Source organism: Tachypleus tridentatus, chromosome 13 (assembly GCF_004210375.1).
Source record: "Tachypleus tridentatus isolate NWPU-2018 chromosome 13, ASM421037v1, whole genome shotgun sequence".
Lineage (NCBI taxonomy): Eukaryota > Metazoa > Arthropoda > Merostomata > Xiphosura > Limulidae > Tachypleus > Tachypleus tridentatus.
The window spans coordinates 169,504,914-169,530,121 of NC_134837.1; the positions used below are offsets into that span (position 1 = coordinate 169,504,914).

At 31.4% G+C, this 25,208-nt stretch overlaps 1 protein-coding gene and 1 long non-coding RNA gene across 9 annotated transcripts in view; one reads left to right on the plus strand and one right to left on the minus strand.

The window, feature by feature from the left end:
- LOC143240775 (uncharacterized) overlaps positions 1-21,564 on the plus strand; it is a 35,163-nt gene extending 13,599 nt beyond the window's left edge. The window contains exon 3 of the long non-coding RNA XR_013021951.1: positions 21,076-21,564. This is a non-coding gene — a long non-coding RNA (uncharacterized LOC143240775). The remainder of the gene's footprint in view (positions 1-21,075) is intronic.
- The window catches only part of LOC143240774 (uncharacterized), an 84,116-nt gene continuing 72,192 nt past the window's right edge, over positions 13,285-25,208 (minus strand). For 6 of the 8 annotated variants that reach the window (XM_076483796.1, XM_076483798.1, XM_076483799.1 and 3 more), the window contains 5 exons: positions 22,401-22,518; positions 19,271-19,418; positions 18,971-19,020; positions 17,811-17,923; positions 13,285-17,399 (listed from right to left, as the gene is read on the minus strand). In XM_076483796.1, coding sequence (XP_076339911.1) covers positions 17,180-17,399; positions 17,811-17,923; positions 18,971-19,020; positions 19,271-19,418; positions 22,401-22,518 — 649 coding nt within the window. In that variant the 3' untranslated portion in view covers positions 13,285-17,179. Of the gene's footprint in view, positions 17,400-17,810; positions 17,924-18,970; positions 19,035-19,270; positions 19,419-22,400; positions 22,519-25,208 lie in introns of all 8 variants that reach the window. The other 2 variants (XR_013021950.1, XM_076483797.1) reach the window with 2 other exon arrangements.

Sequence of the window (25,208 nt, forward strand, 5' to 3'; positions counted from 1 at the left end):
GCCATAATGCGTTTCATTACCTCACCTCATGGGGAGACATCTACCTTCCGAAAGTGTTCTGTTTAGCTACATTTTTAAATACGAAACTATCTCTTTTTGGTATTAAACGTGTTTATTTCTAATTCCTTGCAAGTGGTGTTATAGTGAAGAATGTCACATCATAAACAGTACCGTAAACGCAACACGTTTTGCTAGTTTGTTTTACCTAATTTCGCATAAATCTATTCAGGAGTTTGTTTGTTGTTAATTACAAAGCTACAACGTGGGCTATCTGTACTGTGCCCACTACGGTTGTTGAAATCTGGTTTTTAGCGTTATGATCCTTCGTACTTAACGCTGAGCCAACAAAGTGGGATGGAACTCAAGATTCTCTGCATTTGTCATCCCTAATTTATAAAAGATAGCCAACAGTAAAGGCAGTTAGCTACTGCTACCTGCCGTCAACTTCTGGGCTGATCTTTAATAATAAAAGAGTGGATTGGCTAACACATAATAATATCTCATTCGGATTAGTGACATCATTTCTAAGAAAATAACACCGATTTTTGCTGTGTTTATTTTAAGGGCCTTATAAGGATTAGGAATGTGTTTACTTGAGTTAAATACCCTCAATTTAGGTCAAACTTATCACAAAATATAATTACATGTGTACTCTTGCAGTATGTTGTCAAAATTTCTGTTCGGTGACCCAACTTCCAGCAGAGATTAATGGGACTTCCAACCCCTCAAGTCATACTTCCTCGTATGACACCTCGTCCTTCAGAGATAAATTCGTATTGTTACTTCATTTCATGTTTTTCATGTAATTATATATGTAAAATAGATACTTTAATTTTGGTTGTTTTGCAAGATTAAGATAATAACTTAAAAGTTGATTAAAATATTTACACATTTCAAACTAAAAAGAAAATGAAGAAACTGATAAGTTAAAAAATTAATAGAATTTCTAATATTTTTTCACTGTCAACACAAACTGTAAAGTCACACGTCTCTTTCACCGAAGTTCGAGACTGTTGTTCGATGAAGAATTATTTGTTTATGATTATTTTCCTGCAATAAATAACGTTATAGTTTTACTAATGGCATCAAGATAACAAAAATATATCATTTTTATCAGAATATCGTAGTTGAGTGAAATTAATACATAAATGGTTAAATTTACTAAAAGGGTGGATGGGAAGTTGAAAAATGGAGATCTTTTCTTAAAGTGGGTGATATTGTTATTTAAACAAACCAACAATTTTCAGCTCTTTCAATGAGCCCCGTATTCTAGTTTAACAAGTCTTAAAAATTACAGTGTCTTGCAATATCAGGTAAAATGGTTACACATCTGTGTGTAGAAGCTGTCTTATAATGACTGAAATAGATATGAATCTCTATATCGTAACTAATGAGTCTGTCTGTACCTTTGGTAAGATATACTCTGGTTGATTTTTCTACATTTTCGTGCAAGTGTTTTGCATGTCCTGTGGCATTCCTGTTAAACGTATACTAATTATTTAACTTCGGTAAAATCTGCATATGTCAACAGCGAGCAGCTCATGCCACTTTATATGATCTGTAAGAATACGCTACAATGAAAAGCCTTTGAATCATAATCAACCATTCAACTTATTTCTTTCCGTGTTAACTTAAACACAAAAGTAGTTTGGCCCTGAAAATGTATTTCATAGCATTTCTAGCTTTCATACACCAAAGACGGATTAAGTTTATCATCATAACAGCACATTAGTTAATGATTTTGCACTGAAATAGTAAAGTTGGCGAGGACCGATAATTCTCAACAATTTAGTTTTTCAGAGTTCTCACTTACTAATGGTATGGGTTACTCATTAACTTGATAATTCTTGAAACTCCAGTTCTCACTTACTAATGGTATGGGTTACTCATTAACTTGATAATTCTTGAAACTCCAGTTTATTACTTTTACATCATGCATTCTCGTTCAATTTGGCCATTTGATCACGTGGAAGGAGTAATACGTATAGTCATATCAATAACATTAGCCTGTATTAATCCTTTTAAAGATTTTAAGGAAAACAAAAGTGGATATTATCCAATGAAACATATAATTTATTATCAAATAAGAATAACTGCGGTAATTATATAATTATTTTCCTCTCTCGAATTACTAAAACAGTTATTATCATTCAAGTATTTGGATGGGCTTATGATAACCCACAAGTGTGTTTATTTCAAAAAGTGACATTGTACCAATCGATAAATATTTACTTAAAGTTAACACGGTCGGCGCAACAAGTTAGAATATTAACTTATCAGAGGTGCATGCAACATCATATATATATCATAAGAAGAGAAGTAGAATAAAACCACTTGTAGCATCCATTTATATGCGCCTCGATTCATTAAAGTAACGACTGTGTTAAGCAAAGATATGAGAAAGACTTCTCAGACACTAAAAGGTTTCCTTAGACGCGTTATTTCAGTCGCACGTCAGAGAACTGCTAACTACAGGAAGAAAAATTCATGTATCGAACTATAAATCATTAAAAGTACATAAAAGCACACCACCTCGTGTATCAGTAAAATAACTAGTGTTCAAGATACAAAAGTGTTAAGTATGTACTTTTAACTACGGGTATAAAGCTTTTATTTTTCTATAGAAAATATTTTTCGTGCGATTTTTGTGGAATGGGATATCAAATATTAGCAAGTATTCCCAGTTTTTACATCAGCTGCTGCTATTAAAATAAATCAAATGTCTGCCTGATTCCTGTAATGTACAGATAATAGAGTGAATTAGGACTACTGTCTGAACCTTGGCCTCGTTAGTTAACTGGTCAAGCCGGATCTTTGAGCTGTGGTTTGACATAGCTTTATAAGTTAGATATACGTCGTTTGTGTTGGTTGTTCATACAATGTACAGTATATACATACATATGTAAAAATATGGTATTATCTGTGTACCTCATTTTATATTGTACACTCGTTAATACGTAATCTGAGCTGATGAACTTTGTTGTAAAAGCTGGTTTCACAGAAACTGTAGCCTAAAATGTCTGGTCTTCAACAAACTAAACATATTCAGGACATATAAGGACATACTCAACTACTAATGTATCACGTGGTACTTCGAGAAAAAGTTTCATATTTTATTTAGTTTTTTTTCCGTTTTATGCTCCCACTTGTTTTATGAAGTAATAGATCCATGATAATGAGGCTAATAAGTAGTTATTGAACTATTTACATAAACAGAGAAAAGATAGTTCTGGTAATTATAGCTGCCACTATTTGTTAATTAGATTGCTACCTTTTAATTTATTAATTATCGCATACTTAAAACAAAGAAAGAAAATAATTTAAGTTTTCAGAACAGACAAAAAAGCCAAAACAAACATTTGAAGATACTGTTTTCTATAAATTGGAAAATAAAAATGTGATTCAAGAACTTTAAAGGACCATAACTGTCTGTCGAGTAAAGAGGACGTTTCGGTTTGACGCCTTCTCAAAGTCCTCAAACTTACTGTTTCTACTCTGCTCCCAAATCTCATTGAAACAAAATATGATACGCATTTACTTTTAACAGGCGTATCACTCCGTTTTTTCATTCTGTTTTTTTTAGTTATAATCTAAAAGTTATTTTCTAGATTTTATGCCTGTAATACGTATGACTCTTCACTTCCCACTACAAGTTTCTGTTATAGTGCTATGCACGCGTTTAACATATATTTTATTTCTTTTCTTTGGGCTCCCCGCTAGTACAGCGGTATGTCTACGGATTTACAACGCTAAAATCAGGGGTTCGATTCCCCTCGGTGGGCTCAGCAGATAGCCTATGTGGCTTTGCTATAAGAAAAACACAGACACACTCTTTTCTTTGAAATCTCGAGAAAATAAATAAGCTTGAAGAAAGTATGCTGAAAACACATTATGATTCTACTATTTTTTCGCCAACACAGACGAACACACAGACACATATATACATGTATGTATATGTAAATATTTTCGTTTGTCAGATGTGTTACAGGAAAAGTGAAAAGGCAGAATTTATTAATGTGGAATACATATGCAGCATACATATACAACACACAGTATAAACTTTCATCCTCATTGTCTTATTTCTATTTATACCATTCTACAAAAGCATAATTATGTAATTACAAAACCTAGATCTCATTCTTAGCTCTGTAAGTTACTAAGTTTTTTAGTTTGGTTTCAATAGGATAATGCAGGAAATGTTAGAAACATAACTTATATAAGTAAATATTACAGTTTTGTGTTCGTGTTCTTCTGGAAAGAACATGCAATTCTTCCCGCGTTATTTATGTTCATTAGAATTTGTAGGTCGAATACAATTCATACAAAATACCATACATACATATATATATATAAACGTCTACATATACAGACAGGACTGTGTTTGTTTGCTATTCTACTCTATTCTTATTAAAGGTATGCTAATCTTAATTTAGAGTTTTCCCTCGTATAACTGTGCATACAACAGTATTTAATTTCGCATATAAACGAACTTGATTCACCGTAATTATTCTGATGAAAGCAGAACCTCCTACAGAAAGTGTTGTGGTTTTTAATTTTTATTGTTTTGCATCTGATTTACCAACGATTTTGAACCCACGTATTTCCAACTATCCTGAATATTAAGGTTAGAAGTCACTCAACTCTGATTGTTTCTGGCGGCAATACCCGTTCACTGCCCTCTAAAGTGGTTACGTCACACTTATTCTACCTTTTAAGTGTTTCGTGTTCAATTATATCGTTACTTTGTTCTTGTATTGTTCAGAATATACTATAGATAAAAAAAAAAAACATTTGGTGTATTTGGTTTGAAAATATGGAATAGAAATTAACAGATAACGTTTGTTACTGTGATAAGATAAAGTTTGTTGACCCTTATGAAATTATGTCAGGGATGTTTTTCCGTGATAAAGAAATCCATGTTTGTTTTCCTTTGGATGTAGTAAACGTACCATCTCCATGGGCCTCAACCAGTTTTTCGTGATGACAAGAAACCCACCTGAAGTAAAAATGTATCTCAAGACAGCTGGTAAGCGTATTAAAACTTTTAATTCTTAGGTCATCTTCAGGTTAACAAAGAGAGTGTTTGCAACTGTTTGTTAGCCTGAAGATGACCTAAGAAGGTCGAAACGTTGTTCTCTACTTTGTTTTAATAAAAGTTTTAATATCCATACCAGCCGTCTTGAGATACATCTCAACTAGTCTTATTTTTGTAATTTTTTTATGCTTTTTACTCTTATCACACCATTTTATTATCATAAAACTTTTGCAAGACGGGCACATTAAATATTTTTCAGTAATAAAATGTTTTTAATTTTATGAAGAAGGTTCTTCACGAGGGATATCTGAGATAGCCAGTCCTAATTTAGTAGTGAAAGACAAGGGGGAAGGCAGCTAGTCATCACTAACTCTTCAGCTACTCTTTTACCGTGCCCCTACTACGGCTGTGAGGGCGAGCATCTTTGATGTGACAGGGATTTTAACCCACGCCCCTCATATTGCGACTCATACACTCTAACCACCTGGCCATGCCAGGTCGAACGATTACTTACAAAATGGTAGAACCGGTGCTTCTTTTGTTGTTCACCAGTGGATAACATGCTTTGTTGCTTTTTTCATCTGGGTTGTTCTTTGAAGAAACCAGTATATATTTTAACCTCTCTAGAAATGAACATCAAATATCATTGACTTTAGCTAAACAATGCTGGATTATTGAATCCTTTTCAGATATATTAAATGATAATTAAAAGGGTACATTTTGAAAGGAAAATAAATCATTAAAACTAATTAATTTCCATTAATATATTACACTTGTGGTATAATTCTTTTTGATATAAAGTTTAATGAAAATAATAAAACAGAAATGAATATCTACTTTGTTTTCAGGCCTATTTATATCACTGAATTATATTCAGAGGTTTTCAAAGTGCAAATGACTTAAAGTAACATCATAAAATATTTCATGTGTATTTTTTTATAGCAAAACCACAGCGAACTATCTGCTGAGTCCATCGAAGTAATCGAACCTTTGCTTTTAGCGTTGTAAATCCGTAGACTTAAGCAGCGGAGGACTAAAATTTCCTCCAGAATGATTACCACTAATATGTTTACGACAATTTCAATAGTTTTTTTTTTTTTTAATTTCGCACAAAGCTACACGAGGACTATTTGCGCTAGCCGTTTCTAATTTAACAGTGTAAGACTAAGGGAGGGCAGCTAGTCCTCATCACCCACTGCCAACTGTTGGACTACTCTTTCACCAACTAATATTATAATGCTCTCATGACTGAAAGGGTAAGCGTGTTTAGCATGCCTAGGATTCGAACCCGCGACCCTCAGATTGCGAGTCTAACACTCTAACCATCCACATTTCAATATAAACACGAGCTTTCTGAACTCCTAAATTACAGAAATAAAAGCACGTAAAATTGAAAACTTCGGATATGTGGTGTGTATTAACATATAAAAGTGAAGCCAGTGATACAACATGAGGATAACTTCTATTTGTAGAAGTATAAAATGAGGTTATATTGAATCATAAGAGCAGTGATGTCTTTCCTGTTATTCTGTGGTATTCAAATAAATTAACATCCACTAGTATCGATTAAAAAATTGTAGAATATAGAAATATTATGTAAAAAATTACAAATAATATGGATAACAAAAGAAAACTTCGGATATGTGGTGTGTATTAACATATAAAAGTGAAGCCAGTGATACAACATGAGGATAACTTCTATTTGTAGAAGTATAAAATGAGGTTATATTGAATCATAAGAGCAGTGATGTCTTTCCTGTTATTTAGAGGGACACAAATGTACAAATACCAACAAAAAAAAAAGAGTCTGTTTGCTGTTAAGCGCAAATTGACACAAAAAAATGGCTATCTGTACTTTGCTCACCGTGGTTAGCGTTATAAGCCTCAGAGATACTGCTGAGCCATCAAGAGCGCAATAAAATGAACCTTCATTTATTCAATAAACAAATATTGTGGTTGTAATTTATCAACTAGCTGACCGTTATTCTTTTCACAGTAACAGATTGCTGAGGTGAAGAGGAATACTAAAACTACATCGAGTCGCCCGTGATTCAGCAGTATGTTTGTGGTCTTATAACGGTGAAAATAAGGTGTCGATAGCCGTTATATACACAACATAAATAGAAGTCTGAGAAACTTTGTGCTTAGTTTTAAGCCAACAAAAAGTATATTGCACGGAACAAAAACAGTGATAAGGTAATTCGCGTCCTTATAGAAGCAAGAATAAAGAAATGCCATGTTTTCAGGTAAGATCAGGATTCTTTTGTGGTATCCCATGACCCTGAGATCATCTACCTCCATGATACTTCCAAATAAACATACGCAAGGGAAAAATTCCCAACGCTTAGCAACATTTACAAAGTCTCTGTGCCATCGTTTGAAGTAAGTGTGACCTCACTCCAGTGGGGTGACACAGAAACAGAGTCATACAGGCACAAGCCCTACAGTGCAGTTGTTATGACATATTACCTTTGCATAAAGTAAATAATTAGTGTAAGTTTATGGCCTCCATGCATCCGGTTTACTAAGGTGTTGCAATTAAATATACGAAACACTTGCAAGAAAAGATTGAAAAAAATGTCAAAATATACCAGAATAAATATATTTTGGTTACAACAATGGAGAGACAAACTTAGCAGATCTTTCGTGATGACAAGAAACCCACTTGAAGTAAAAGTGTATTCTCAAGATGGCTGATATGGGTATTAAAACTTTAATTAAAATAAAGTACAGAACAACTTCACGTTCACCTGAAGATGACCTAAGAAGGTTGAAACATTGTTCTTTACTTTATTATAATCAAAGTTTTAATACCCATACCAGCCATCTTGAGAATACATCATCTGCGACAATTTTCATTTAATTCAGAAACATTAATTTATAACTTCAGCAACCAAACCTGAGAAACCTTCATCAGTTACTTTAAAATATACATCAGTATTTAATAAGAAACTATGACGATATGTTTTTCAATTTCAACTAGTCTCTCGTTAATTACTGTAACTTGAACTGATTAATAATCTACTATGAATACGTTTGGCAACGTGGCCTGCTTTTGGATTATTGGCCCTAAAGGTGTTATACAATTGTCTAGCCATATTACTAACTTTTATAATATGCTGCTGCGACAAGCCCATTAAATTTCTTCTTTTATAGAACTATTTTCTCGTATGACTTACATGTAAATGGATACCTCTTTAAAAATAGTATAGCTATCTGTTATAACAAAGATACTGTTTGTCTAGCACACAATTATTAGTCCGTTGAAGCTAGACTCAAGTAACCTTTATAGGCATCAAAAACATGCATTTCAAAATAGGAAAACCTGTTTCGTCTATGATTGTACAAAGTTAACAGCAAAAAGCACGAAAAGTCCAAGACGGCACTATTAACCAGCTTCCTGTTGATATGGTGGAACAATCAGGCAGGTATGAGAAGAAACCTCAGGATTTATTGCCTCAGGTTTTATTTAACTTCCCTTTTTTATATTAGTTCATATTTTTGTTTTTCAACTGAAGAAGATATTTTGTTTCAAGCCAAAGTACTGTCGTTCGAGCCTCATATATGTTTCATTGTCCCCATCACTTTAAATAGTTTCAACACAGACAAGTTCATATCTCTTGAAAATGTAATATTAGCATTATCCATCTCTTTATAAGTTTATATGTAAATAAGTTTACATCTTTTAACAATGCAGCATCAACATTATACCTCTTTTTACTAGTATGTAACTAAGCTTACATCTGTTAACAATACAACATTAACATTATCCCTCTCTCTACTATTTTAACTATACTTTATAAAAAAAGATAAGAATGAAAGCATATTGATTAATGAATATGATTACCTTGAACTTAACAAATAATGAAAGTTCGTGCTCTAGCAGAGAGTGTGTGCGTGCTGTCTTTATAGGAAAGCAACATCAAGCTATCTGCTGAGTCCACCGAGGGGAATCGAACCACTGGTTTTAGCGTTGTAAATCCGTAAACTAACCGCTGTAATTACAGGAGACCTAACAGAGAGAAACCAAATAAAAGTTAGCTTCAGAGTTCAAATAGTTAACTTTTGAAAGTGTTACTTTGATCCTGCAAATAAACAATAGTAATGAGCGAAAGTATTATTTATTTTCTTGTCTTTTCATCTTTATTGTTTTCAGCTCATCTATTTAAAATATTTTAACGGTTTATTTTGTTAGATAAACTAACAGTTGATCTGAATACTATATTTGAAAAAAAAACCCTTTAAAATATTAAACATGTATTATAAATGTCACATTTTTTTATGATAGGCTTCACAAAAACACCCACCATGTGTTCTGCGTTAATTGCAAGGCTCATGATAGTAAAAGCATTGTTTTGATACCCGTCAATTACACACCACACATAGCGCGTTGTGCAACTTCGTGCTCACCGATAAACTAGTTAACAAACTTCTAGAAATATCCTTGTAATGAACTGAGTGGCCAAGATAATGAGTGGTACTTCGGTCTGTGAAACGTTTGTGTGTGTGGAGTCTCGGAACATAAGCTACAAAACTGTGAATATGTTCCTGCTTGGAAATTAGGATAATTTTGTAACAAGAAAAACAAATGTATATATATTTAAGTTTATTTATTCATGTTTTTATGTTGTTTATCAACGTCTACTGAGACCTACTGAATGAGAAATAACCACAAGTTGAGGGTGAAAAGTTATTAGGACGGGATGTACATCATAAACCACACGTTGTTTGACATATATAGGTTGACGCTTCGAGAGTTAGCCGGCAGCTCTGCGTTAAGCTAAGCACCATAAATCGTATTGCGCTGATAAACAATAAATAAACAAACACTGATCTGAGATCTTTTTCGTTGAATTTCATGTGCGTCGGAGCAAGTCCAGCAGACCGGGCAATAGTCGGACCAACATTTCGTCATAGTAACTATAGGTCTGATTAAACTTTAAATTGCAATACAAAACTTGCTTCTAGGTAAAGAGATAGCGTATGATGAATTATTTTTGGTATAATTTATGTTGTCACAACAACAAATTAGATTTTTTTTGTTGGCTTGAAATAGCAAAGTTTAGTCTGGCTCGATCATTAATTAAAGTAACATCAAACTGAGGTAGAATTGTTGATACAGTAATCAGAGAAATTCTTTTTCTTTGAAGAAAAACATTTCTCAAAGCCTTTAAACCAAAATTAAACATAGTAGTAGTCTCACTGATAAATCAACATTTACTATTTTATAAAAATGTATACAGTTTCTATAATCCAATTCTCCGTTGTTATAACATTTTCATGCAGGTCACATGTTAGAATTAATTGTGTTCGAAATATAGCACGTGTTTTATTCATAATTAAAAGAATGAAAAGAGTTTCTAATTATTTTAAAATAATTATGTCTTAAAGCTATAAATTGCTATCTCTTATGTGTCTGTTTGGACGACATTTATTGCAAAATAAATTTCACCCACCATGACCTGTGTTATGCAAACTTTGTTTTGAGGTAAACCGTTACACATGTATATTATCTCTCTTTCTATATATATTCGCGAGTTCCAATCCCCGTCGCACCAAACATGCTCGCCCTTTCAGCCGTGGGGGCGTTATAATGTGACGGTGAATCCCACTATTCGTTGGTAAAAGAGTAGCCCTAAGAATAGAAGTAAGGAAGCTAGTCATCACCACCCACCACCAACGTTTGGGTTACTTTATGAGTAACCCGATAAATTTATAATTAGATTATAAAACGTTAGCTCCAGTTTTAAATACTGCTTAATTTAGCAGTGTAAGAACAAAAGTAAGGTAGCTAGTCATCATCACCCACCGCTCACTCTTGGACTACTTTTTTACCAACGAACAGTGGAATTGGCCGACACTATAACGCCCCCATGACTGAAAGGGCGAGCATGTTTGATGTGACGGGGATTGGAACTCGCGACCCTTCAGATTACGAGTCGAGTGCCTTTACCACCTGGCCATGCCGGGCAAGACATTTTGGAATGGTTAGGCTAAACAATGTGTAACAACCCCACTACCGGCAAGCAAAGCATGCCATTTCTAGGTAAGTCTGGGGATATGCCCCCTCCGGAATTTTTAGGAAAGTCTTGTTTGGAATTAAGCGTAAAGCTACACAATGGGCTCTCTTTGCCCTGCCCATCACTGGTATTAAAAGCCGGTTTCTAGCGGTACGAGTCCGCAGACATACCGCTATACCACTAGGGGCGTTTATGAAGGTTTAATGCAATGAAACTGAATCTTGGGCCGTTTTAACTACAAATGCTGCTTACACACAACGAACGTATTTTATTGAATTAAAAAAAACAAGCAAGTTTTAATTCTTAAGTGGTCAGGACATGGCCTTACCGCTTGCTAAACATTGTGTGATAACCACATTACTGGCATGCAAAGTATGCTATTTCTAGGCGAATCTTGGAATACGCCCCCACCTGGAAGTTTTATAAAGGTTTAATGATACGAGATTAAATATTCAGCCGTTTTAATTACGAATACCGCATGCACACAACAAATATACTGTACTGAATTTAAAAAAAAAGCAAGTTTTAGTAGCTTTACCGCTTCTTATGGCCCTGTCCAATTTGAACTCTGCAAGTAATTAAGAAAAAATGTGAAACAATGTCTCTCAAAAGTGATTTTTAATCACGTTTGAGTCAGAAACTTGTGTGCAATTTTTCAATGTCGTCATCTGTAGTGCTAAATAATCAATAAAATTATGACATACGAACAACTCAGAACTTTTAACTATATCTACAATCAGGATAAGTTTCATGTCTTATTTATTTTAAAAAAAGCAACTTGAAAAACCCTGTCGACAAAAAAAAAGCGCGAAAATGAAAAATGTAATTTGATCAGTTGCACAGTAAATATTTTATTCAGTGTGCCAGCAAACTTCCTAATTTATAAAATTCAAAACCACGAGACCCATGCACTACAAATTTACATTTTAATTTACTGAGATAGTTTAGATTTTGTCGTGACCGAAAGATACTTTCACGTTTTTATTTCGAAATAAATTCAGTTAAACGCTTGTGCGATTTTTTATTACAACAAAACTACATAAACCATGTTTTATTATATTATTTTTCCCCTCCATTTCCAGCAGTTCGTTTCTTCTGTTGTTATAGGTTTGATACGTACAGGGAAAATGTTACGGTTGGTTCATATTCACCGAGTTATTGTTAAAACTAAGATACCTTATGGTAAGACATCAACGTTAATTTCTAGGTTCATACATCATGGTGTAACAGTTTGGATATTCTGTTTTATATATGTGTGTTGTCTTATAGCAAAGCCACATTAGGCTATCTGCTGCTATTTTATGTTTCATCGATTTAAATAACCCTTGCTTCGCTAGTATTACTAACGTTGTTCACTTTTTGTTTCATATTAAATGAAAAAAACATCCGCCAAAAAGACTTCAACGTAAAGCCAGAAATGTTGCTAACCTCAACAAGAACGGCAGAAATCCATAGTAATTAATTATAACTTGAAAAGGTCTACTCTGTAAACTTTTCTAACAAATTCAGTGGTTTGTTGTGAAAACGCTTTCTTTCAAAGAATTAGGGCGTTTGTGAATTTAAGAGAAAATAATAAGATTTTAAACATTGTAAGAGTATTTTTGTACCCGTTTGGTTTGTTTTGAATTTCGCACAAAGCGACACGAGGGCTATCTGCGCTAGACGTCCCTAATTTAGCAGTGTAAGACTAGAGGGAAGACAGCTAGTCATCACCATTCACCGCCAACTCTTTTAGCAACGAACAGTGGAATTGACTGTCACATTATTACGCCCCCACAGCTGAAAGGTCGAGCAGGTTTGGTGCGACTTCTGTACCTGTAAGCTCCAACTATGCAAGAGAGAGAATATTAAATGTTTGGCATTGATTGTTGTATACCAAATATATTTCACTTGTTGAAAATAAGCTTCTAATATTGTTAGTTTTATTTGGCACAACCTATCCCATCTCCCATAGATAGATAGATGGGTGTGTGTGTTGCGCGCGCGCGTTTATAATATAGGCAGATCTGTAAAGATATTGTTCGGAAATTTTTGTGAACTTGGGATTTTCCAAGTTTTATTTTTTCAAATGAAAAGAACATAGCTCTACTCATGCTGTAAGGTTTGTCTGTACTGGTGATCAGAAAGTGAATATAATCGTGCTACACGTTTTCCGTCCTAAGATTACAAGTTAGGACTAAAAATAGTTGTAAGTTATGTTCGAAAGATATTTCCTCAAAACACTTATGATCACATTAGAATAATTCTAATTTTATTCAGAACTGCCAAGTCTTTACAGTAAGATAAGATTCTTATGTTCATTCATAGTTTAATTCCTCATAAACATTACCAATTCTTCTGGAATTCAAGCAAAATAAATCTCAACAAATAATTAACAGCCCAAACAAAAAATATTTAACAATGACAAAGCTATACGCAAAATATCATTAGCAACTGAAAAACTGGTGAATCATTTCTCTTTCAATATACCAATAATTAGAAGTATAAGGTTATCTTTCAGTTTTATGTTAGTCTACTAGTATTGTGAAGTTGAACTCTTGTTTGACACATCAACATATTGCACACCTTGGAAACCTTTTCTTTGAATGAACCAAAATCCACAATTTCACGTCACTGTCATCATTCTAATATTTAACATTGTTTACAGCTGTATAAGAATTTCATAACAGCCCATTTAAAAAGCATACAACCATTTGTTCAAAAAATAAAAAAACACTTTGTAATAAATGTGGATAATAAACCCGTTTTAAAAATTTAAGTAGGAATATTTAGTTTAATTACTCAAATATTATCTTAAAACATGGTTTAACAATTCTCAAAATCTAAATATTGAAAAGATATTCTACAAAATATGAATCAATATAGTTATAAATATTTTTACAAGCTGCACTGACACACTTTTACTCTTTAAATAATACATATAGTAATTAGATAACACACAGATTTCTAACAGCAGAAACATTCCATACAAAATATTAAAAGCAATAATGTTGATGGTGAGTTCATATCATTGTAATTTAGTCTTTAAAAGTAGATGACCTTCCAAAAAAGACCAATGCTTATGACTCTTAGATGCACAACAATTTCTTAAATACTACATTAGTTATGACATGGTCAGTTACATTCTCAAGTAATCTTAGTTGTACTATCTCCTTTTCAGATCTTTTACTAATGACTGATGTCTCCAAATTTAAAAAATAAAAGATGTTCTATAGGGTTTGGAGGCCTAACCCTAAAAAATAAAAGAAAAATGTACCATTTTTTCTCGACTTCTATGTTCTCATGATTACTACTCATTTACTGTTGTATTTTTCAAGTTGCACGTTGTAACAGCAACAAAATCAACACTGAAATCACACTAGTGTTTTGTCATTACTGCTATTAGAACATGGTACCTACAGTGACTTGAACATTTCATTAACAGTATATTATCAGTGTCTGAAGAAACTACAAGACAACATAGGCTGCTGTTGTAATAACCTCTGAAAGTATAAATGTTGAAGTTAAAGAAAATTCACTTTCACCAATCATGATAAGATTAACATTATCTATCAACTTTAACTTTAAGTACTCAAATTTTTGATACCATTAAATAATTTCAAGCATTTAGTTTTAAGATGTTATGAGCTATAATCTGTTTAATTGATTAAAATGAAGTTTAACTTAAGATGCTAACAACTACGCAATCTTCCACGAATAGCAGGATCTCCAACTACCACATAATTTTTCAAAGTCTAAAAATACAAACTAATATAGTTATCCTATTAACTGGATTCTTTGTTACATATAATTAGAAGAAACATAAGTCTTAAAACTTCTTAAATGTTTTGAGAATTTGTCAAGATGTACAAAACAAAAATATGCAACAATTTAAACATCAACTTACGATGCTACAAGGTTAAACAAATGATGAGAAAGCATAGATTTTTGTTCACTGGTTTCATATTTTTTTCTTTATATTTACACATTTGCTTGAGATACTAGAAGGTTAAACAAATTAAAGATTATACACAAATGAAATTCTATAATTTTGCATTATGTTATGATTCCAAACAGATAAGGTATTAACATGAATTTTGTAGCTAACAATTCTCAGTATTCAAGATGTAAATAAATGTGGCAGAAATTTCAGTTGCATGTAACCACTTATGTTTCTATAGCCCATGGTGGACAAAAGTACCTGTTAAATAACAAATTAAAGCAGTTACTTAGTTATTGTGAAAAATTATTTTTGGGTATTCTGTTTCCATCTTATAAATTTTTCACACATACACAGTGAACAAGACTGACATTAGTTACCTACTCAATATGATATAAGAATGCTCACTAATAATTACAGAAAATTCATAATATTGAGAATACCATATTTAAAAAAACAATCCTAAAGAATAATCTAAAAGCATGAAATGCTTATCAACTGCATTAATCTGAAATGAACAAATATTACGTCTTCATCATCTCAGATAAGAAAGGAAAAACTCTAACAAAGATAAGAAATAAAATTTGTCTCCTTTAAAATAAATTTATTATACATTTTCTACCAAGATAATAACACCATAGAAATTAAAAATCTATATTGTGCAAGATAAATTACTAAACTACAAACTTTTGAAGGTAACTAAAACAAAACAAATACATAGAAAGGAAAAAGCTTGATTTCAGGGAAGATAAATTTAACAACCACCTATCTGAAGAGCAGATGTTACAGTGAGAAATAAAAAATGTTTCATTTCAAAGAGATAAATTTACTAGGTAAAGAAATAAAAAGTAATCACTGAAAAGGGAACAAGCCTGAAATACAGGTGAATAAATTTAACAGCTACACCTTTAAATAAAAAAATGTATCAAATAAAAAACAGATGAAAAGCTTAAGTTATGAATGGAAAAACAAAACATTTTCTAAAACTTTAACATACTTGAAAAATTCATTGTTTGCTGGTTGATCACTACATTGAGAATCATAATTTAAAATAAACAAACATATAAAGATTCTGGTATTAATCTCAGATTCTTAAAGACAATTATTAAAAGTCTAAGGATTTTATTCAGAAGTTACTAGATCAGAATAGCTATCTTCAATTTTCTTTTTCAAACTGAAACTAGATCTCCAACACCTTGCAGTAAGTAAAATAATTTGAACATATACTATAAAAGAAAGACTGCATGTTCTATTACACTGCTTGTAGCATCTTCTGTACTTCTATTTCATTGAAATTCGATGCATTTAAAGATGAAAGCCTGCACAAGTAGGCAGTTTATGACTGGATAGTTTCAACTGGTAAATTTCCTTAAATACTAGCAGTCATGCAACAATGTGTTCACCACAGAAGCCTTTTACATACTAACAATAATGCAACAAGAGAGTTCACCATAGAAGCCTTTAAATACTAATAATGAAGCAATAATACGAGTTTTCACATTAGATACTAGCATTCAAACAACACGTGTTTATAGAATCTCACAGTAAAAATTTAAAAGTAAAGATATTTGCATTAGTTTTTATTATTCCTACAAGCACCAAATGAATATATGCAATATACAAGTTCAACCATACTCATAGTAATTATTCATGTTAACCTGAACAGACTACAGAATTCCTGTTTCTGAGCAATTAATGAACACCATACGGTGTACAGAAGAACAAAGTGAGTAGCCATGCCTCACTTTGAAGTACCACTGTTTATTTTTCAATGGCACCAGTTACATGCAATTCAGTCTTTTGTTTATACGACAAGAATAAAGAGAATAACTGAGTACTGCAGATGTTTAATAATAATAATAATAAACATCTACATAACTTACATGGATACAGAGAAATACAGGAAGTGTTTTGTGGTTCTTAATCACATCTTTCTTGCTGTAAACATTTTAAGTATCTTTCACTTCAAATACTTTTACACCTGTATCTACATCTTGCTACCATAACAAGTTTTATTACAAGTTCAACTGCTTTATTAAGGTGTTTATATCAAATGCTTAATTTTTGCTTTGTATGCCTACTGAAAAATTCTCATTTGTTAAGTACAATTTATAGATTATATAGACACAGAGCTGACAAACTAAAATTATTGAAAGACTTAAAACATTTCATGCCAGTAGATACTGAGACATCACTGACTCCAAACTAAAAGGTTTCATTATCATCACATTCTGCAGACCAATGTCCAAACACTCCACAATTATCACAGTAAGGCCGTTCTTGCAGCCTCTGACCATGATGATGAGTGTGTTGAAATTCTTCCTCTTCTGCTGCTTGCTGAGGACAATCTTCTGTGTCGTGGAGGTCAAACATTTCACATATGTCACAGAACAGGCGTGGAGCAAGCACTGTTTTTATTCCATTCCTAACATGCATGAAATTAAGCAGAAAAATGAAGTTACAAAAGAACAAAATTCTACTCTATAATGTAAACTTAAACAACTTGAATAAAGTTAGTAAGTTAATGATGTGCAATTCTCAGTTGAAACTCATGACAAATTTCCTACAAGTAAATTATAAATTCCTTACACATTCTATTGTTAAAAAATAATTGTCTTTACAATATTCTTTGACAAATTTCGATTCAAATTTGTACATTATGTATACATTTGTACGTATGAATAAAATTGCCCTACATAAATAGTACCTCAGAAACTGCTTAAAATTTGACAAAACAAGTAGCAGTAAATTCATTAACAATTTAATTAGGCTGAGCTTTATATTTTATGCAGAAATCTAAAAAACTTAAGTATTAGTTTGTGTTAAGTAAACGTACAAATTTAAATCTTCACTTTCAAAACTTTCTCCACTCTCCAAGATCTCGATTCTTGATTTCAGTTCATCATTCTTCCGCTGCATGTCCACAATCACAGAATTTAAAAACTCAATCTGAAAGAAACACATGCATATTAGTAAGTGCTAATTGTGTACAAAATACAACAAACTTTATGCCCTATAGGAACTAGTAAGAGAGATACAACAAAGCACTTAATCTCTCTCCCTCCTATTAATAAATAAAGGAAAGAAACAAACTGCAGAAACAGAACCTAAACAAGAAGAGAGAGAAGTCCATGAAGAAGTAGAAATGGTAAATGAGGAAAAAACAACAAAAAAGAAACACAGTATAATGGATTTGTTGTCATGCATGCAGAAAGATTACTGTAAGTTTCTAACAAATAGAATGGGGTAAGATAATTTTTTTTAATACAAATAATCTACACAGATTTCATAAATAGAAAAATTTTATTAGGAAAAGGCCAGGTTAAGAGACAATTAAATAAATAAAAACTAGAGAATTTTAGGAGTTTTAATACACTCAGCAAGTATTTATATTTAGAAGTACAAGTAGAATACTTGAAAAGATGTTTTAAAATTCTGATATGTAGTATATATTAAAGATGCAGCACCTTATTAAAGGCTTTTTTTGTCATGATAACAGTTACTGTACAAGCTGAGGAAGTTAAAAAAAATAATGATAAACTAGAGGGATAGCAACTAGTCAACATTATCCACAACTCTTGGGCTACTTTAACCAAATATTGTGACTGACTATCACGTTGTAACACCACAAGGGTGAAAAGGCAAAACATTTGTGACAATGTAGATTACGAGTCGAGCAACCTATCTAACATGTCAGGCCTTTCCCTGGTATGTAATCTGATTCACACCTTGGCCATTAAGCATGTTTTGATCATAAGGCATTAAAATATTAAATGATTAATGTTCAAAAGAAAGGAAAAATAACTGAGGTATAAGATTGATCTTGAAATTCTATTTGTCTTGTTGTTTAAAACGATCATGTTTGGTGAAGATAACTAATTTATAACTCATACAGAAACAGAACAAACAATAAAATACAAACTTGTAAATGGTTTAGCAATAAGTAATAAGAGTTTAAAATGTAAATATCAGTGTATCATAAACTGGTTACTATACCTGTACTTCAAGAGCCTCCTTTTCTTCTGTAATTCTATTGTATTCTGGATCTAAAAATAATTTTCTATGGAGTAGTTTCATCTTTAGAAATTTATTAAAGAAAACTACTATGTGTTAAAAAATAAAATAAAATAAATAATTACATCTTCAAGTACTTTAAAAGAAAAGAGTAGGTAATCATGTTAAGTTTTATAGTTAATAACTATAAATACATATTAACTTGTGATTATACAGTTATACAAATCCACAGCTCTAACCTACAATATAAATTCAGTAAAACACACAGATAACAGTTCTAACCTTCAACATTGGCATTAGCCTGTGATCTTGCTAAAGCTACTTGAAGTTCCACAATTTTAACCCCTAGTTGTTTCTTCTCATGTTCTACATTCTGAAGAAGAGCTTTGTAATTTTGAAGAGTAATTTCATCTCCCTTCATTGATGCTAACTGGAAAATACAATGACAACATTGAACAAATTTCAACATAATGATCAATATAATCATCATTTAAGGTGCTTTTGTTTCTATGCACTAAACACTGATTTCACATTTCATTTGACTAATTATTTAAGTATTAAATTCAGAAAGCAATCTTGCAACATAGGACGTTTGTCTTTCAGTACCAAAATGGAATGTTTTATTAGAATAAAAATAATTCTATATTTCACATGCCATTGAGTCATGTAGAGTTTGAGTCTAACTTTCAATCTACTAGCCTTCTTTTCAAGGATATTGAGATAAGTCAACAGAAAGTGATACATATAAAAAAGCTCTTGTGTAAAAGAATGACTAAGATAATACTGATGCACACACAGAGAACAAAAATACTTTACTGAATTTAACACTCCTACGAAAAGTGGGGCCTATAGGCCCCAGAGCAACTTGAAAGGTTATTAATATTAGGCTAATAATTTTGTATTTAAATGAAATTTAAATGATATTTAATGAAATGAAATCAAATGAAATGGCAATTTCATTTAAATACAAATTTATTAGCCTAATATTAATAACCTTTCAAATTGCTCTGGGGTCTATTAGGCCCCACTTTTCGTAGGAGTGTTAAGAGCAATCTGGGTTTCCAAACCCAATTACCTATATTCAGTGATGATAAATTTTTCCACACAAAAAGATAGATACTCTAATAAAATACAAGCTCAACATATTGCTGGATCTGTGTTCAATAAAACAAAACAGAATTAGGTAAAAAGAGGTTAAAAAACAAACACTTATGTTATTAAATATTTGTACAAGTAACAATGTTGATGATGTTAGATAATCAACACAAATTTAGAATCACAAAATGTACGTAAGAGCAAAAAGCATCAAAATTAAGAAAAATATTGTTGCTATAGACCAAAACTCTCAAACTAACTGCAACTGGTTAACCATTTCCTAGTTTGGGGAATCCCAACAACAGTGGAAAAGGGCATTAATTGTCTAAGACTTCTGGTGTTGAAAAACTAAGTTACTGAAATTGGGCAGAAATAGTACTGTCCCTGTAAAATGCTACAACAGAACTGAAATGTGATACATTGTTTCACATACATTTCAAATAGAAGTAAATGAATAGGTAATTAATCAAATACCCTTATTTTGAAGTCATAATCATAAATAAGAAGGCTTCAAAGAAATTTATATCAGCACTGTGGCAAACAAATGGAAACAAATCTGTGACCTTTTGATATATAGCCAAGAGTAAGAATGAAAGATGACAGACAATCCAAATATCCTTTGTAAGATAAAAAAATAAGGAATATCTTGATAATCTAATCTAAAAAGTAAACCTGGTATTTATATCAGGAGTGTGCATCTGTGTAACCTTAATCATGGTTTTTCTTTATGTGGTATACTTTTGAGATTTGTTTTTTTGCCATTGATAAATGAGTAACTTTTCAGAAAATTTATAACTATATCCATCTACATACATACACTCCCCAGTTTCCCCATGGGTTGTTTTAAACATTAAAATTAAAAACTTAGAACTTCTGGATGACAAATTCTCATTTTGTTAGACAAACCAATAAACTAAAGTTAAATAAAATGGTTTTATACTGGTATTATATTTTTGTGGTATAATTCCATGGCAATTATCTGATTTTTGCAGTAATGGAGGTTTGTGGACCCTCACAGGGAGAAGGACTGGTGTAGTGATTTACTATAGGTGAAATGAAAGACAAGATACAATATGAAGCAAGATAAAATTGAACTTTATTTTCAGAAGATAAGTGGAAGACAGATTGTAGTAGTGCAGTGGGTTTCTTTTGTAATTAAATACTGAAATGTAATAAACTGTATTGAAATAAGTAAACAAAATAAACTGTATTCATTGAAAAAATTAAAATATATTTTGCTTCAAAATACATTGAAATCAGTCTGGTAAACTGAATAATTAAAGAAAATTATACATGATCAGTAATAGAAAGTTTATAAAGACAGGTGAAAACAGAAATGCCAACTATTTCAAATGACTGAGCATAATGATTGTAAACAAAGCCCTTTATTATTTGCAGCTACTAGGCCTGACCAATGTTTCTGTTTATTATTGTTATATATCAAATATTCCATTCTCATTGAGTGTTCTTGATACTGTAGATCTGGACACTATCATTTCACATATTTCCATTTATTTCATGCTTCAGATTAGTGGCAGTTTTCCTTCTGTCCTGAAAGCTTCATAAATGAAAATACTTAACTTTAGTATCATTGGGTTTAGGTGTTTTGCCTCTTCCTTTCCTATTTTCAAATTTATATATCTTGGTCACAAGTTCTACGGTGTACTTGACAGTATTCATGGAGCATTTCAAGTATGTAGAAATTTGTCAGAGTCGAAACAGCATCATGCAAAGGTTTTATGTGAACTCTCTCCTCTACAGACAATTCTTTATGCATGACAACATAACTTCATATATAGTATTAAACATTGTTTTTATCAAGGTTTATTTATGGAGTGCTGTCACATTGATTTATTCTTGCAAATATTGGTACTACATGGTAGCTCCTTGCTTACCTCTTTCTAATATAGAGAAGGCACTGCACTGGGTACCTGACAGTTATTTCAGACCCTAAATTTTATCAGTATGTTTATTCAAGCATAACCCTTATGAAGTACCCTTGGTAAAAATATATGGGAATTCTAAAAAATAAGTATTCACACCCTAGCTCATTCAACTATCAACATGGAATTTATATTTTGTAATGGCATAGAAGGAGGAGCCCCATAAAATAGAAAAAATAACTAAACATTCTCTCGTCCTAACATGTTTGCACAGTACTGTATGTGGTGTTTGTAAACAATTTTATTGAACAATTTTTGAAATACATGTCCTGATAATTATAACAGAAAAATGGTTATTTATATTTGTATTGAAACATACAATACATTCAATTCAACTGCATATATTATTTAACATATTAAACTAGCACCAGTACCTCTTGGTCTTTCTTAGAGATATCCTTTTCCCGTTGCTCCATTTGAGACTGAGCAGACTCCAGCATCTTCTGCAGAGATTCCCTCTCACTGTTGAAATCATTCACAAGTTGGAATTCCCTAAATGTAAAAGTTAAAGAATAAATGATGTGTATTTCAATTAGTTCACTGTAAAAACAGAAATGCTTTAAGTCTGTTTGTTAGACAGCATTTTTACACAGTAAATACATTAATCATTAGTATCAAAACAAGCTAAATTATTCTCAATACAACTTAAAAAAACAACAAATATAAGCTTGGGTATATTTGAGTATTATCAATGCAAACCCTTCAACCAAAATATGAAGCATAATGCATTTATTCAAATATAACATTGAGGGGGATCCATTAAATCAACAATGTATTACAGGCTCTGAATACTATCATTCAATTTTTAACTTCAACATGTGCAACGAGAAACAGTTAATAGAATACAAGAATGGGAATTTTAAATACCCATTATCATCAGTGTGAGTGTACCAAAATATGATGCTCAGGCTATATGGTATGTGTCCTGTTGCTGCAACAATTTTGTACTTTGGACTATTGTATGTTACAAGAAGGCTGGCAGTCAAATCTTACTATTTCATTAATTACCCAAGAGGTCATGATGGGCACTGCTGCATAGTTACCTTCACTCTGCTCTATCAGTTTCAAATTAAGGATTAATAGTACAGTTAAGCTTGTGTGTAACTTTGTGCATATTTCTGATACAAGAAATCTGACATTAGAGTGGTGCAATAAGTGGAACTTGAAAACTGAATCATTATTGAGCTCATTAATTATTAGATTCAAGTAACTGACTATTCTTACAAGATTTAAATAGTTGGTGCAACTAAAGTGTTATAACTGGTATCACTAATTTAAAATAGTTTATTTTGGGGAGTTGCAACACTAATCAATTAAACTGAATAACTGTAAATTAATTAAAAAAATATAAACAATAATGGTAATAGATTGATTACTTGAACAGCATAAATAATCAAAACCTATCATAATCATAAACACTAAATTTTAGTATTTTAGGTTATAGATGCTTATATGTAATTATTATACTGATTAATCAAGTTAATCAATTGGTTCTATCTCACAGATCATGATTTGTATAAAGTTTATCATTGCTTCATTTCTTGTTAGTTTGTGAATCATCCTATAAAAGTAGTTAACCTGAAGAATAATGAAGAGAAATAAATGTTAGATGTTTTCAAAAAGAATAAAAAATTGAAAATGTTTCTTTTTAAATCATTCTTTAGAGGTGTGGACAAACTAAAATGTTAATTAGGTGGTTATAGTCCATATTTGAATAAAGCATATTTCTTTTTTAAATATACTAAATGTATGAAATCTGACCATGGGTATTAAAATCTGTTTTCTACCAGTGTGTGTCTGCAGACATACCTCTATGCCTTGGGGTCAACCAAAAGTGGATAATCAGAAGCATGACTATACAACTGCTATGGAATGTAAAATGCATAAAACTTGTTAAATGTATATGTATAATAAAATACAGTAAAACATGCAGCTCTGAACACAATGAAATATGGTTACAGAATATTATGTCAAAATATAGTAAAGACAGATGCAAGATATCCATTTAGTGACTACATAACAGAACAAGTTAATGGCTAGGTTCAAATTTTGTATACGATTATGACATGACAATTACAAGTTGATTTTCTAACTCAGCTGACTAAATGTGTTTTGGTACTGAAGGAAATGTTTAGTTAAACCTAGTATAATATAAATAAAGTATGTAGTCTTTTTAGTAATCCAACATTAAAGAAACAAAGCATTTATAAACTAAATGTGCAAGTATAACTGGTTTAAAGGTATAACTGATGAAATAGTAAAGTTCAGAGAATAGTTTATCAGATGCTAATTTTTGTATTGAAAAGCAATTATAATGAGAATAAAAATAAATTCACATCAAAATTTAAGACAAATATAATACCAGCTAAACTAAAATCAATATTAAAAGCAAACAAATTAATCAGCATCAATTAATACAAATTATTCTTACCAGTATCCAAGTTTGCACAAAGCAGCACAAAAAGGGAAAATGTTTATACATATATTGCTACATATATTTAATTTTTTTTTCAAACCTAGCAAATATTTTAGTTACTTCACTGATATATATATATATATATATATATAACTTTACTGTAAATAAATGTACTTTAAATAATGTTTACATATAATTGTTTACAAAGCAAAAACGTTTGCACAGGTTATTCCATAAGAATAATTAACTATTTAAGAAATAGTATTTTAATTTCAAATATGTTTTATACTAATTCACAAAAAATGTTGATCAATCTAATTTGTAATACCAACTGATAGCCAGTCCAAGTATGAAGGCAGACATCTAATGAATTTCAAAGATTTTTTTGTGAAATTATTTTCAATTAGTTTGTATACATATGTGTTAAAAATTTATTGATTGTTATAGCTGCTGGAACAAACTGATACACTAGCTACAAAAACTGATCTTTCAAAGTTCACGTATACAAACTATACAGTTTGACATTCTCTGTCCTATCGTATTTTATAACATTAAAATTATATACATCTGAAGAAGAAATGGTGTTATATTACAAGTGTAGGAACAAATTGTGATATTAAGATGAATATTTTAAGGATGATATATGAATGGATGTATAATATGAGCAACATCAACTCGTAAATTAAAAAGTGAAAACAATTTTAACATAATGTGAGAGAACAACTTTTAGCCAACAAGAAAATCATTAAAACAATACATAAATGGA